Source organism: Agelaius tricolor, unplaced genomic scaffold (assembly GCF_023055355.1).
Source record: "Agelaius tricolor isolate 1412-34295 unplaced genomic scaffold, bAgeTri1.0.p SCAF_1, whole genome shotgun sequence".
Classification (NCBI taxonomy): Eukaryota; Metazoa; Chordata; class Aves; order Passeriformes; family Icteridae; genus Agelaius; species Agelaius tricolor.
The window spans coordinates 47,185,276-47,200,623 of NW_027269261.1; the positions used below are offsets into that span (position 1 = coordinate 47,185,276).

General features: G+C 37.1%; 1 protein-coding gene across 4 annotated transcripts in view; it reads left to right on the forward strand.

The window, feature by feature from the left end:
• The window catches only part of FMN2 (formin 2), a 153,065-nt gene extending 140,254 nt beyond the window's left edge, over positions 1–12,811 (forward strand). For all 4 annotated transcript variants that reach the window (XM_071432704.1, XM_071432716.1, XM_071432711.1 and 1 more), the window contains 2 exons: positions 9,236–9,317; positions 10,713–12,811. In XM_071432704.1, the coding sequence (XP_071288805.1) occupies positions 9,236–9,317; positions 10,713–10,739 (109 nt within the window). In that variant the 3' untranslated portion in view covers positions 10,740–12,811. The remainder of the gene's footprint in view (positions 1–9,235; positions 9,318–10,712) is intronic.
• Positions 12,812–15,348: the final 2,537 nt, after the last annotated feature.

Here is a 15,348-nt window from a genome sequence, read left to right on the forward strand (position 1 = left end):
TTGAGAGTGAGACATCGAGGGACATGGGAATAGGTACTTGCAAAGAAATGCAGAGATGGAAGAAAAGAGAAGAAAAATGTATATGGAGCTGCAACATGAGAAGGAAATGATGAACATGTGGAGTATGTTTAGCGGGGTCACATTTTGCTTGGCATGCTCCTGTAATGCCAACTGAAAGCTCCAAGTGTTATGTTGGTGAGTAGTCATGGGCAGATACATTTTCTGACATCTCTTGGAAGCTTTAATCTCAATGTGTTTATTACACTCTAACCAACTGAGCTGCATGCTGGTAGGCATGGGTTTACAACTCAGTTATAATGACATTTCAAAACAGAAGACAATTTTACATTGATTGAATAATTACATGGATCTTCAGTTTTTGGGAGTATTTCAAAATTGTTTACCTGAATAGTTTTCTGATCAGAATATACTGTTATGGGCCCTGGAAAATCTACTTTAAAAAGCCTAAACACACAAAAGATTCAGTAGCTAGCTTTGAGGCAGTACCTCACAAAGACACTGTTTACTGTCCAGATAAAAGAGGTTGCTTAATACGTATGGTTTGTTTTCTTCTCCCTTGGACATTTTTGGCAATTACTTTTTATGTTTGGGGTTTTTTTTAATTAATACATCATCATACTTTGGTTAGGGGGAGGTGAACAGAACTTTCATTTCTTAGCATTGCTTTTGAGGGAAAGGTTTGTGAGAAAAAAAGCATTTGGAGATACATTTCTCTGTCTGGATCTTTGGTGGAAAATCCTTTTGAATACCTTAGTCTAACATTTTTAAGCAATCCTGTGTTTTATAAGACAGGAAAAATATTTCCATTTACAGCTGTGAGCCGACTGGTGCTTACAAATATTAAACAAAGTGAAGGATCTAGTAAAAAACTAGTTCCAAATGTGTAATATTTCCTAATTTTTGTGACTTGTGTGAGGTTGGATTCCAGAATGGCCCTCACATAAATAGCAAAGGGTTCTTCAGTAGTATCTCTCTGGTCATGGTGTTGTACCATGCTGGCCCATCATGTTTCATCCTAGTATGTGTATTTTGTATAAAAAGTAGGTAGCTAAGAATCATCATTTCATAATGAAGTTTACAGCCTGTTTTTATGGCTGTAATGTCAGACTGGGTGTGAGAGTCAAATCTGTAGTGATAGGATAGGATACCATTATTTATAACATGTGATCTTTTCAATCTCTTTTTAACCTTTTCCTGTTCACCACCTCTTGATTAAAGAATGGCATTTGTCTATGATAAAAGCAGGGGCTGCATATTCAATAATTACTTGTATACTGGTGAAAATAATTATATAATGAAAAAATTTTGAACAGAACTTTTGTCAGGCACTACACTTGTTATACTTGTTAGTGGTTTTATTCCCAGGCAAAAGGATCTTTGGCATTTGAGGTACAATAAAGCATTGTAATACTTTACAAACAAGCAGCATTTGTCATTAAATATCAACCCTCAAACATTTGGAATGCTCACAAAGGCTTAAAACCTACTGTAACCCAGACTGATCCTGAACTATCAAGGATGTGAACTTCCTTGCTCTCCAGCAGTTTGCTAAACCAGTGCATGGAGTTGGCAAAATGGCCAAAATCCATTAAGTATAAGTGCACGGCTCTGTGCGTGTCTCATGCCATCAGTATAGGGAATAGTCTAATATCAGAGGAGTTTCTTACATACTTGAGAAGAACCTAACGATGTCTGCAATAATTTTTGAGTTGTTACCTGATGATGGATGGGCAGTTTTGACCTCATGCAGCAAAGTTCAAGGCCTCTTACTTTCCCATCTCATGCACTGGAGATCTCTTAATGTTGTGGCTCTCCAGCTGACTTCAGGTTTTTCTGTTTTCTCTTCACTGATCCCTTTTATTCATTCATGTCTCATATTTGCTTGTACTACAATTTGATAGCTATCAATTATCCAATGTAGTAGCCCCAACATACCCATTATAGCAACACTTCTGTCCAGGATATATTTCCATATTCTCTTAAAGAATCATCTTCTCCATGTAGTCTGTTTACCGAGACCCTGCTTATCCTTTTCTATTTGTTGGGTTTTTGCCTTCTTTTACCCCATCTGCTGCTTAAAAACATTTTAGAGCTAACACCGAGTTTCACACTCCTGTTTCTTTTGCTTGCTGATTATGCTACCAGTTTTACCTCACTTCTAGTCTTCTTCCCTTTCCTTATCATTTCCTGTTAGATTTCCTAATCAAATAGCCCAAATGTAGCCAGCTTCTTTGAGAGCAACCTGGCTTCGGTTCCAAGAAAAACAGTGGAAGGTGATGACTAACTTTTCTTAGAATAATTTCAATCTTGATATGTCAAGTCTGTAGAAAAGTGATTTTCATCTTGCCTGAAAGTAGCCAGGAACAGCCTGCAATACTGGCCACTCTGACAATTTAATGACAAAGGTCATGAAATGTATTTAAGTGGGGATATGTATGTTTGCATTTTGTTACAAGCATAGCCATTCTTTAACAGGTCAATTCTTTTATTTCATTACATTTTCAATGTGAAATTCTCTTGAATTTTAAAATTATAATTTTTAAATCATGTTTTGCACAGTATTCTCTTTATTTTACTTACTCATATCTGTATATCTCTTCATAGACAAGAGCAGAACCCTAGATCATCAAGAGTATGATTGCCAGAGAGAACCAAGGGAAACTACTTCTGAATTACAATACTTTCAGAATATTTTTAAGTGTTTGGTGAAGCACAGTGAGACTGTAAATGGGAAAGTCTAATTTTCATTTCAGTTGGCCTTGAAGCTTTATTTTAGGCCCATTTCACATGACGCACAGTAGAAAAAAATGTTAAATGTATTCCCCAATGTCTACGCTGTTGACAGAGGAGGTATCTTATTAAGGGTCCTGCTACAGATTATTTTCTATGTTAAATGGCCAGATTACAATGTTTTAATCTCTGTGTCTTTGGTCCTCTGGGTGAAATTATGATTAATCACTGTGTCTTTCCAACAGCCACTGTCTGCCTTATGGTCCTTGAATTAACCATGCAAGGAGCTAGCAGGGATGTCAGGATAGTTTAATACATTATCTCTCTGTTGGTAGGCTAAAGTTAGGTTTCATTAGTTTGTGTGAGGGGACCAGGTACATTACAGTGTACTACTTATCTATATAAAGTCTTTGCAGTCAGTTACTGAATCATATCTGTGTCATCACTTCAAGCCTATTGGCATGAAAGTAAAAGCTCTACATTTTTTTTATTCAACTTTTATGTTGGAAACTGTAATTTTCCATTATGGGTTTTATGTTTTGGTTTCTCCCTTAGCAAAATATTTTAAATATTTTAGTCAACGAATAAAATATAAGAACATTACCCTGGAAGAGTTTAAGGAGAGAGTTTTAAAGTTTTTTGCCCTTGAAATCTGAAAGACATTTGGAATTTGATAATTTAGTGGAGGATTTTTTATTTGTTTTTATATGTAAAGGTACTATTATTATTATAAACAAGTTTAACTCAATATTCAACCCAGACAAAGCTACATAAAATATTTTGGCAACACTCCTTTTATTGAACTGATAATAAGCACTTGGTAGTATAAAGAGTATTGGCCTCAGCTTTGTTTTGTGTTTAAAAATGCAGAATATCTGCAGAAAAATATCTTTTGGGTTTCATAAACTATACTGGCAACTGTAAAAGGAATATCTGTCTGAGTTTATCGTGGAAGTTTCTGCGAGCAGCTCTGCTATCTAAGGCACAACTTTCCAGTCCTCTCACTGTGATTACATTTGTCATGTCACTGTGCTCGCTAGTGAAGTGTGAGGCGACCAAGCCTAGATGGAGCCAGTAAGAAATGAATCTGTCTGCCACAGATACTTCAGACAAAATTATTAATGTTTAGTGGCAGGGAAGTGGCTGCCCCTTCAATGGATTGAATGATGACAGAAAGTCTCAAAGCCTTGATAAGGTTGTGGCCAGGCTGGCTTTTGGTCTAGAAGGTAGATAAAAACATTCTGTCTTTTGGGTTTTTAAGCATGTCTGGTTTCTTTTTCCCGTGTGCATGCTGAAGTGAAACTTGCTTATTCATCTTACAGGCTGTCTTTAAACTTAATCATAATTTTTATGTGCTTGTCTCACAATAAATGTGAGGTACAAGGAGGTGATAGTGCTGGAGAAAAGTTTTTATTATGATGGAAATAAGAAACTATTTATTTTGTTACAGGTGACAATTGATAGACTCAATCTTATTAGGTAGCAGATTTCAAGACGATAATCTTAGGCTCTGTAAGTGACTGGCTATTCATTCCCTTGTAGATTTTTTGTTTAATTTTTTTTTTAACAGATCCACTGATCGCCCAATGTTCTATGTTCCCTACAAGTTTTCTTATTGTTGGGGCTATTTGGAAGTATATTCTTTCTGAAACAATGGGAAAAATGCTTTAGCTAAATCTATTATTTAAGGAGATTCAAGTGATGAACACTCTTAACAAGTATTTATAGAATCTGCCCTGGGTTTGAATAGCTCTGCTCTTCAGATTACTACAGTGAGACAACCAAACTCTCTGGTTGTCTAGGCTGAGAACTCTAGTTTTTGTAGAATTTTGTGCTCATTAAGACAAAATCAAGAAATTACTTGGGAAAAGAATAAGAGGCAAAAATTGCTAAAGGTAACACAGCTGATGTTATTTTTTCTGTCAAACTAATATGCTCACTTTTGAGCCAGAATTGGCATAAAATGGGACAGGGATTGATAGTAAATGAACCAAAGTCATTTTGCTGAAATAAAGTGATTTTGAGAAGTGGTTGTAAAGTATGAGGTGGGACAGTTAGAGCATCAGTTTAGCAAAGTTTAGCACACTGCAAGCATGCAAGTCATTCCCACCACACTTATCAAGTTAAGGGTACCCCCTGGCTTTTCCAAGAGCACACCATGTCTTTTCCACCTCCATCTTCCTCTCTCACTCTCAGATCATGCCTGGAAGATCTGTCCTGCTTCTGAGGATTTGGTTGCTGTTGAGAGTGCTGGCTCTGTGAGGGGACCAAAAGCTTCTCTAACAGAAAAGTATTAGTAGTGAAGAACTAAGTAGTTTAAGTAAAAACAGATTTTCTGAACAATAAATCCATCTATCACATGCCTGCTTTTGCTTAAGGGTTATAATTCTCAGAACTGGGGAACACTCACCTTCCTCAGACTTTTCTTCCACAGTCCCCCCAGTGGCAGCCTATTTTTTCCACAGAAGGCCTGAAAATTGAATACCCACCCCTTTCCTAGGAATATCTTTTTAACTGTTTCTTTGCTCTTTGAGCTCTGCATTGGCACAGCGGTAGTGTCATTTTGGACTGGAGCTTGGAAATATGTTGTTGTGTTTCTGTTGCTTCTCCTTTTGTGACTGTTGGGAGTCTTGCGCTGTTTTCTCCAAAAATCCTTTTTTCCTCTTCCCATTATTGAATTATGTCCATTAGTTTCTTCATAAAGCTCTATTAACTCACCACAGTTGAGTTAACCCATAATCAATAGTGTTCATGCAATTTTTGCACGTTTTTGTCTTAGATTATTGTCTTGCACCTCCGTGCTGATCAGGGTCCCACTGAAGTCAGTGGGAAGTAGTGCAGGAAAAGCCTGAGCAAGAGGAAGGTACACAGGAATTTGTTTGCCATTGTGAGAAATATGGCTTGAACCAGCCATGAGCTGACAAGGAATGTGCTTTTGCCTAAATCTTGTTAGTTTCATGGAAAGATGAAAAAAAAACATTTGTGGCCAGTAGAGAAAACCTAAGATGACAAAAACTTGCCAGTGTCAATTATTTTCCAACTGGACTAAGACTATTGCCCTTACTTCAAATGTAACCTTTTATCTGCTTCTCCAGGTCACACAGTTTAAATGTTGCTGGTGCTCCTACAAAACACATCCTTTTCCCCTTCCAGAAGGATTAAGTTATTTTAATTTTACATTTAATAAAATCTTAATTAAGCTGAATGATCAGCCTTCACAAAATATATTTGCACACTGTCAAAATTGCTAACCACAATCACTGGTTTATGATTTGGCCCTGTGGAAGGCTAATAGTTGCCTTTGTCTCTATTTCACCAGTCTGCTGGCTTTTCTTTTTTAGATACAGTTGTAGATTTATACAGTTGTCCATGCTTTCAGATTTAATATGGTCACAAACTAAACCTCCTTGAAATGAGCCTTTGGTGTGCTACCTTTACATTTCTCAGGGCATTTCTTGCTGAAGAAGCATATGTATGGGTCACATGGGCTTCACTGAGTCCCTGTCCAACCACTTGGAGCTTCCTGCACAGAGAGCAGGATGCGAGCCAGGAGGCTGTGGACTGTCCCAAACCCACACAGTGAGTCAGGGATATGGTTGGAACTGGGTGGTTACTAGCTCTCAGCCTTAAGTACATTAGGGAGTAATGCTTCTCATCTTCTGTATTTCCCTTGGTACGAATAAATAGGCTCAAACTCCAAAGAATTTCATAAAGCTCCCAAAATCTTGAGAACTGCAACCATACTATTGAGACCAGCACCTCTTACATAATACTGGAAATTTGGGAAACACAACCTTAAGCTTGTCACTATCAGTCTGGAGGTTGTGGATCATTTTTGAAGGGCTATCTCAGGGACACAGAAGTTCTGACTTCCTCCTTCACAGGGTGGCGTGTTATTAACATTTTGCTGTTTCAAGCAGAGACAGCCTTTCTCCAAAAAGCTGTTTCTCAATTGAAGCAGACGATGTAGAGATGTTACACTGACAGTGACACTTAATGGGACCTGGTCTTTAGAAAAGAGCTGCATTATCAAGGGTTCCTTACTGTGTGAGGATTTTTGTTTTGAATTAACATGAGACCCACAGGGAGCTGTGTTGTCTCGTGACCTTAGCAGGCAGTCAGTAATCCATCCTGGAAGGGGGATGTTTAGGTGGGACAAAGACTGGAGTTGAAGATTCCCTGGCATTCCCAAAGAATAACATCTAGATCAGTGAGAACTGATTTGTTAAATATTTTTTTACGTTGCATATGCTGCCATTTGCATGTTGAGTAGTCTGAATACCTGCATATATTCCACTGCTTTGATAAAACAGTCATTTTGATAAACTCAATAGTACTTGTATAGTCCCTGTACACATACAGGGGTTTGATACTAATTTACACACATGTAAGATTTCGTTTTGTTATTTAAATTATGTCTACAGTGAGGGGAGCCAACTGTACTTGTATTTGAAAAAGAGGAAATGATGTGATAGATTTGCTATTTTATATCTGACTTCGTAAGTGTGGCTATTGATAGGTTGGAATGTGTCTGAATGTTTAGAAAAGATCATGGGAAGATCATTGTCACAGATATTTTTTCCTCCTTTGGAGAAAAGTAGACATGAAGCAGAAGAAAAATTGCTATAGAGAAAAGAAAATGTCTTTGAATTTTTCTCCATTCTGCATCATTTCCATAATTTTCTATTTGAAGCTATCACCACATTTTGGCTGCCTCTTTTACTGAATCTACTTATATACATTTTGAAGGTGAATTACTTGGCTGCTTGACATTTTTGTTCTAGTTTATGCTGCAATCTGTCTGATTTGCAGTCAGAGAGAAAGCATTACAGCTTGAAATAAGAGGTTTCAAAACTTTTTTTCCCCCGGACCTGTGCACATGAAGGTCTCCCTACACTAACAAGATATACAAGGCCATTAAATGAAGAGGGCAGGTTGTAGAAGTGCTGGAAAATAACTGACATTTAAATTAATTTTGGAATGTATCAACTTGAAACGTATGAAAAGAACAAGGTGTTCTTTATTCTACTGGTGAAGTAGAATAAAGTAGAGATGAATATGAAGGGTTTTTTAATATGCTTAGCAGACTCAGTTGGAGTTTTATTTTCAAAATTTTGGCCCTTATCACGCACACAAAAATATTCAAAAACAATAGTAACACAAAGTTGGATTCTCAGTGTGTAGCCTCAGTGACATAACAGGCATACTAGTGGTATGGAGATGAACTGCAAGGAACCAGCCAAGGATATATGATTTCTTAATATCATTCAACTGGTGTTTCTTTTTTCACTCTTGGATAATGGTGAAAAGCCAGACTAAGTGCCATCTCAAGTCCATATTTTTGGCAAGATCAAGTCAATATAGGATTTACATTTTTGTTTTCTACTTTCTTATTTATCAAAAAAAATCTCATCTCTTATTAAAAAAGTTGAAGTTCTCACATGATTTAATGTTCTCATATAGAAAAAGTGTTTATCTAAGTCTTTGCAGCTCAGAGAATTAATAACAAAAATCTGTATTATCAGTGTTCCAGCAATCATGTGTGTTTACAAGGTTGATATGTAAAATGAGTGAAAATTGTAAAGAAACATTTTACAGTGTGGCATTGAACTCATCAGCTGGATTCTGGCAGGCTCCCAGTCTGAGTGTAGTCTTCTGCCTTTCACAGTTTGTTTTCTATCTGCATGATGAAAAAGGACATTTCTCTCACCAAAAATGTGGTGGCCTTTCACAAGGTCCTAATTTGGTAGTGTTTGCCATGTCAGGGAGCACTAAGTAGACCCTTACTTTTAGAATCTCCTCCTCTCTTTACATCCAAGCAGCCAAAGAGCATTCATCCCCAGTGGTCACGTAAGCCTTGAGGTTCCTCAGCTTTGGAATTAAAGAGATGCGTGCAGTCACATGCATCACCTTGGGTTAAACATCATGTTCCATAGAAATTTTCCTTTTTTTTTTTTTTAAAGTTTGAGAGTAAAGACTGGAAATTTAGGTTAAGCTATTTTGCCATTTTAAATACAAAAAAAAAAAAAAAAAAGGGTGGAGGGGAACACAGCTTGGTGACAAACTTTGTTTAAATTGTAATTGAAATACTGAGGGTTGGAATAGATGAAGAAGTATTTTAAACAGTGAAAAAAGAAAAGGAGTTTTCTTAGCAATATGTGCATGAATGCTCTGAAATGTAAACTTCATATCATCCAGTGTATTTTAAACCCTCATACATTTGAATCTTCAGCTGCACTAAGTACTGATTGCTTTTGTAACTAGAATTGATTATTCAATTGGTTATGCCTGTCCATGTAAGTGCCGGATATGGCTACAGCAGCCCTGGAGTGCGAGAACTATTTTGTGGAGCATGCTAATGAATATATGGAGAATAAAGTTATCCACTTGTGTCCTCAGGCCTTAACTTGTAAGTTTTGTACTGCGTTGTCTTTGTAAATGTTGTTGGTGTACAGGAGTATTTATAGATTTTGTCTCTCTTCAGAGTCAAAGAAGCAGAGGAAGTTTGCAGGCAGAAAAAGGGGAAGTCTCTGTACAATATTAGACCAAAACATGACTCTGGAATTGTAAGTAAAATTTGTAGCAATGCTTCTGTTTATATCACTTGTTTCATCTTTTTCTCTTTGCATTTTATAGGGAAGTTATTCTTGATCTATGTTTTTGTTCTGGGTTGGTTTTTGTTTTTTTTCTTTAATGTTTAACATTTTTTCTTAAAGGTGTTAAATTAACAAACTTGAAATCTGCCTATGAATATTACTCCACGAAATAGATGTAGCACAAGCAAGAGCAGTTTATTATTGCCCCACTGAGCCAATCTCTGTTCTTCCCAGTCTTGGTGTAGGATGCACATAGAAGGCAGAAAGGCAGTTTTGGTCTTCCAGCTTATTCTGTTTGTATTCATTCTCTTTTCTACAGATACAGCATGAAAGGAAGAATTTTGATACTTACACATTTTTCGAGCTGGATCACTATATCAAATACAGTGTTTTCTGATCCACTGATATGGATTTGTTTGGAATAGAAACACTAGAAAAAGATAATACTGTGCTTTCACCATTCTTTTGAAAACAAGTAAATAACTTCAGTGATAATAGAGGAGTAATTCTGGTCATTTAATGAAACTTTTCCCCTATGATTGCCTAACCATTGTAAGGATCATGACTGATTTTACAGAAAAATTATTCTGGTACCTCACATTTAATTCATAACTGTAGCAACTGGCCATCATTTTTGTTTGAAAAATATTAGATTTTTTTTCATGTGTCTGTCTCTCTCTCTTTGTCCTCTGCTCCCCACCACCCCAAGACATGACTTAATTCTTTCATGCTTTGTAGTCATGGCTGTATAGTCATATAATCTGTGATACATCTTGTAAATGAAGCATGAGGTAATTTGCTGTACTCTAACTAATATAATTTGATACAGGAAGCAATAATATTGCATTTATTGTTTCTTATTTTGAATGTTTAGAGAGAGTTGATTGTAGCTAGTGTCACAAGAAATGTAAATGGATTGCAAGCTTGGTAAGGAGTTATAAACTACATTTTATCAATTTTACTTAAAAGCAGATCAACATTTTATTTCAAAAAAAACCCCAAAGTAACATTTTTTGGGAGTTCTCCATCTAACTTACATACTGCTCTATACGAAGACATTGAGAGATTTCTTTTAAGAAATAACTATTTGTTTAATTATCATTATTTTTTGCACTGAAACAGGGACCTTCAGTATTAGTGAAAATTTGATGAGTGAAAAGGAAAGTAAACAAAAATATTTCACAAGCAGTGCATAGCTGTAGTCTACTTCAGTTCTAGCTTCAAAGTTTATTTGTGAAGTCAGTGCTACAGTAAATATAATCTAGCATTTGCCTATGTATTTCTTATGCTTTTCATATTTGTGTAAGTTGGTTTTGTGTACACTCAAATTTTGTCCTTATTTTTAAATTTTATTTTATTTTTCAGAAAGCAAAGATAAGTATGAAAATCTGAGAGAAGAAATTGAAAAGCCATTGTTACCTGGTTACCAAAATTCAACATGCCTGTGGGTGGGGAGTGAGAGGGAAGGAAACTACATCATCCTGATCATTTGCTTCATTGACCTTTTAAACTTTGCGTTTTGTTCTCTAGTTTTCCACCAACTGATGTGTTATTGTGCATTCATTCACAAATGTAATCACTTTATTGGAGTGCCCAGCAATAGACTAGGTATGGACTTGAAACACCTTCCCTGTACTCTTTATCTCCTTTGCCACTCAAAAATGGTATTTTGTAAAGTGTATGGTATATTACAAATAGGACAAGTCAGCATGCATAAAAAGTGGTATCTGCATCAGTTCTGAACATGCTGAAAATTGCATTAAGTTGAACTTCATAAGAATGCTACTTGGTACAGTAAAACATTTCCATTCCTACTGGCAACATCTGACAAATACTTCATGGCACTGCACTTAGTTTAGGGAAAGAAATGTTACTCCTAGTGAATTGTTTGTATCCGTTTCATGTTGGCATTTGTAGTTTGTATTTTGAATTGTTAAGTGCTGTTTATACAGTATAATCAATGCTTTCCCAACTTGTTTGGTTGCCCTCCATGACTAAATATTTGTGGAACAAGATGTTTACTGTAACTATGTTTAAAATCGATAAGGCAGCATACTTTTACTTCATCTTCTGCCAGATAGTGAATGCCAGGTGGTATGGGGGTCAGAAATCCAGCACTAAAAAAGAAAAAAAAAAAAGAAAAAAAAAAAAAAGAAAAAGCAGAAAAATACAGAAAAGCACAGAAGTATGATAGAGAGTATGAGAGATTTGGCTATTATAGTTTGTTAATATATAAAGCAGCTAATACTTTTACATGAACTTTAGAAGGTATAGTATAGTTTTAACTGCTGATCACTTAAGTCAGGCTTTTGGCCACATGTACATGACTTCCCTTCTGGAATTAGCTTTACAGTTAATTTAAAACTCCTTTAGAGAGCTATTAAAAGATGCACATGGAGACAACATTTATGGAAAACAGTAGCCAATTCTAGTGACAGACAATAGACTACCAACTAATTGACATCAATTTCACACTTAACAGAATTACAGACATTTCCTCCAGGCTTTCAGTGTCCCTGAATAAGAGGTTAATGATTGAAATATACTACTTAGGGCTTCCATTTTAGACCACATGCTTACTTCCTTTTTGCAATCCAGAATTTGCCGTATCAGTTTTGGACTGATCAACTGATAACAACTCCTTCCTCCAGTCCTTATTTATGAGCCCCAAACCAATGAGTTTGATTGACAATGTTTTTATTTCTAAGCTAATTTTTCCTGAAAACAGACTGTGTGTGCAACTCAGTTGGATGCACGTGCTCACAGCTTTGGAGCCTGAAAGACGCTGGGGCAAAGCAAATGAGCTCTAACCTGCTGGGTTGCATCATTCCCTGTCTAATCTAGCACATCAAGAGACATTCTGAGCTGTTCAGAGGCTAATATACTCTACAGGGTGTCATAAAAGGAAGTGCAAAATATGACCTCAGGAATCTGTTATTCTTCACATATACCAAGCACTAGAAAAGATGGTTTTTTTCACTGTGTGAAAAGCAAGTCTCCTGTTGCTGATAAACCTATGTGAAAATCTGTACTAGCAGTAATTTCTGGCAGGGATATAAATTACCAAGAATGGAATTCTAAAATTTTGTGTTGATGGGAGTAACATTACTATTTGGGGAAGAGAAAACAAGAGATTATTTGCTGTTACGACTAACTTATGGAAAAAGAAAAACTTTAAAGAGTAAAGCTATTTTAATGGCACTGATTCAAATCCATGTTTGTATTTATGTAAACAATAGTCTTTTCCTCCTAACTTTGCTCCTAAGTGCAAGGATACAGTAGCATGTTTTCATTTGTAGCCTTCCTGTTCTCTTCAGTACCTACAGTATGTATATTACTATACTAAATGAAATAATAGATCATCTAACAAAGATCACTATGTGCAATACTGTATTTAGTGTTTCTATTCCAATTTTTTTAGAATGTTAATTTATAAGAAAATAAAAGGAATAATAATGAAATAATTGCCTTCCCTTGTCACTCTCTGGCTATGCTGTAGTGTGCTACAAACTATTTGCTCCCTAACCACCACATCCCATTTTGGGTCCTGTGATCAAGGAAGAGCCTTTGTAAAGAGACCAGAGGAAGTAAGACTTCTCTTTGCTTGCCTTTTGGAAGGGTAGTAACAGTAATTCCCAGTTATGTGGATATACTACCTTTTCCCCAGGTGGTGGTAGTGAGAGCTCCAGGTTCTTTACCCAAGGAGACTATGTAAAACTCACTTCTCCAGCTTGTGAATGCCTCCCAGCCTTACATTTGGCTCAGGTTTGTAACCTGGGCCTACTACATTGCTGAGTTAACAGTCTCAAGAAATTTCTAGTAAGGTAAAAACATGCATGCATTGAGAAGTTAATCTGCATATTATAATCCTTTTTTATATATACAAGTGTTTTAGCAACCTCCTAAAAGGTTTGGCAACCTCCTAAATCTGTCACATACATACTCTTTCTACAGGATCTGCAGCATGGATGATAGAAGTTATTTCAAGCCTCTCTCTTTCGGAAGTGTCAAAGGTTGACTGCAGCTGATGGAACTGTATTATGATCTTAAGACACATGCTGCTACAAGGATTTTTCTTTCATTTCACTCAGACACAGCCTATTTGATAGAACATAACTTATCTCCAACTTATCTCATACCTCCATGCAAAGTAGCCCACTACGTGCAGCACCACAGCTGACCCACAGAACATCCAAAGGGAATGTTCTCACAGCACAAGTTTCACTTCTGCTCTTTGTTTTTAGCAGCATACTCAACTTTTTACAGAATTCTGGACCAATGCTCTTTTGTTTGTTTTGGGTTTTTTTTTTTTAAAAAGGATAGGAACCCCCCATTGGTCTCCTCTCCCCTCATTTACTGCAATCCCCCTCTTTACTGCAACTTCAAGCACTCTACACTGAAGTATTGGCCCTAATTCTACAAGAGTTCTCACAGACAAAATCCTGAGCCTTTGTTGATTGCTAACACCACATATTGCTCACTGTTACTTAAATGCAGCAGCAAAAGAAGGACTTTCATACCTGAGCAGCAGATGTGACATGCTGGCAGAACAATTTGTTTTTTTATGAGGAGCTAAGAGGATTCATGTTGTTTTGCCTGCCAATTAAAGCCTTTCAGAAGCATGGCACTTTGTCACGTCGTGACACTGTAGTGGGTTAGCTTTTTTTGTAGCACCTTTCATCATCCCAAAACACTTCCAAAACTTAGTTAAGTATTAACCAGCTGGGGCAGTGGGAATAATAATTAGAAGGATCTTCCACAGAATCACTTTTTTTCTTGCCCAGTTTTTCAGTGATCAGCTTAAAAAGTTGGAAGCAAATATTAATTTCATTGAGAGAACATATAGCAAGTCATTGCATTGCAATTATTTTGTTGCAGCCTCTAGGTTAAAAGCAAAGCCAAATTTGTGACAAATCCACTATACTAGTTACTTCAGTTACAATCATTTTAAACTACTATGGACAGAATCAGCGAAAACTGATGAAGTTGAGTTTTTCTGAATAAAGTGTAAACAAGTCAGAAAAGGGAGAAAAGAGAAAACCATGCCCCAATACCATTCATGTCTCCCACCCATCAAGAGGATTCTCATTACAGAACAGGTTTTCTGAGTTATTCTCTTGCTTACAACTGACCCATCTGTTCCTGTATCTGATATTCTTCTTATAAAGAGCATCCAGGGGTAAGTCCATTGCCTCAAAAAAATGCTGTTAAAATGCTGTGTTTCTGAACATAAAGGGTCCCTATTGCGTCAGCACTGTTATTTCATTTATTCCCAGCTGCTGCTCAAATTTACCGTCTTAAAAACTTCACTTGCCACCCACCCCAAATTGGGGCCCTGCCAACATGGCAGTTCAATTGTGGTTGAGCTTAACATGCACTGTCTTCCTCCCTTTCCCTGTCCTGTAGCACCTGTCCACTTTAAGAAGTAACTGCATCTGTCTGACCTACAGCTTTTCCATGTACTCAGAGAGATTTGCCTTGTTCTTTGTTTGCTTGCACAAGCGGGAGATTTTTGGATCACAGAGTATTCCTCTGGTACAATGATGGTTCAACAGTTGGGCAGCAACAGACAGAGAACTGGAGCTGGAGTCTGGGCTGTGCCTCAAGCAGCAGAGGTTCAGATGGGTGCTGGGCAATCCATGACCTGCAAAGCAGGAGACTGGCCAGGAGATGGTGGGAATGAGAGAGGGGCATTCGAGGAGGTGACGGCTGAGCTCCCTTTGAGCCAAGTGACAGAGGTGCTTGGGAGGTCTGAGCAGGGAGCCTGCCCACATCTAGGAAGCTAAGGCAAAGCAAAACACTAATTCTCTAAAGCAACAGCTACTAAAAAAAGGTCTCCAAATACTGAACTTTGAGAAGATTTGGGCAAGAGCCAGGGAAGGGAAGACAGCAAAGGGCTCCTACAAGCACAGTGCCATAAAGGACAGAGCCCTCCCTTGCTAGCTGTGGTCTAGGTTCTGCTTCTTTCAAGACTCATCACAGGCATCTCTTCTGGTCACAT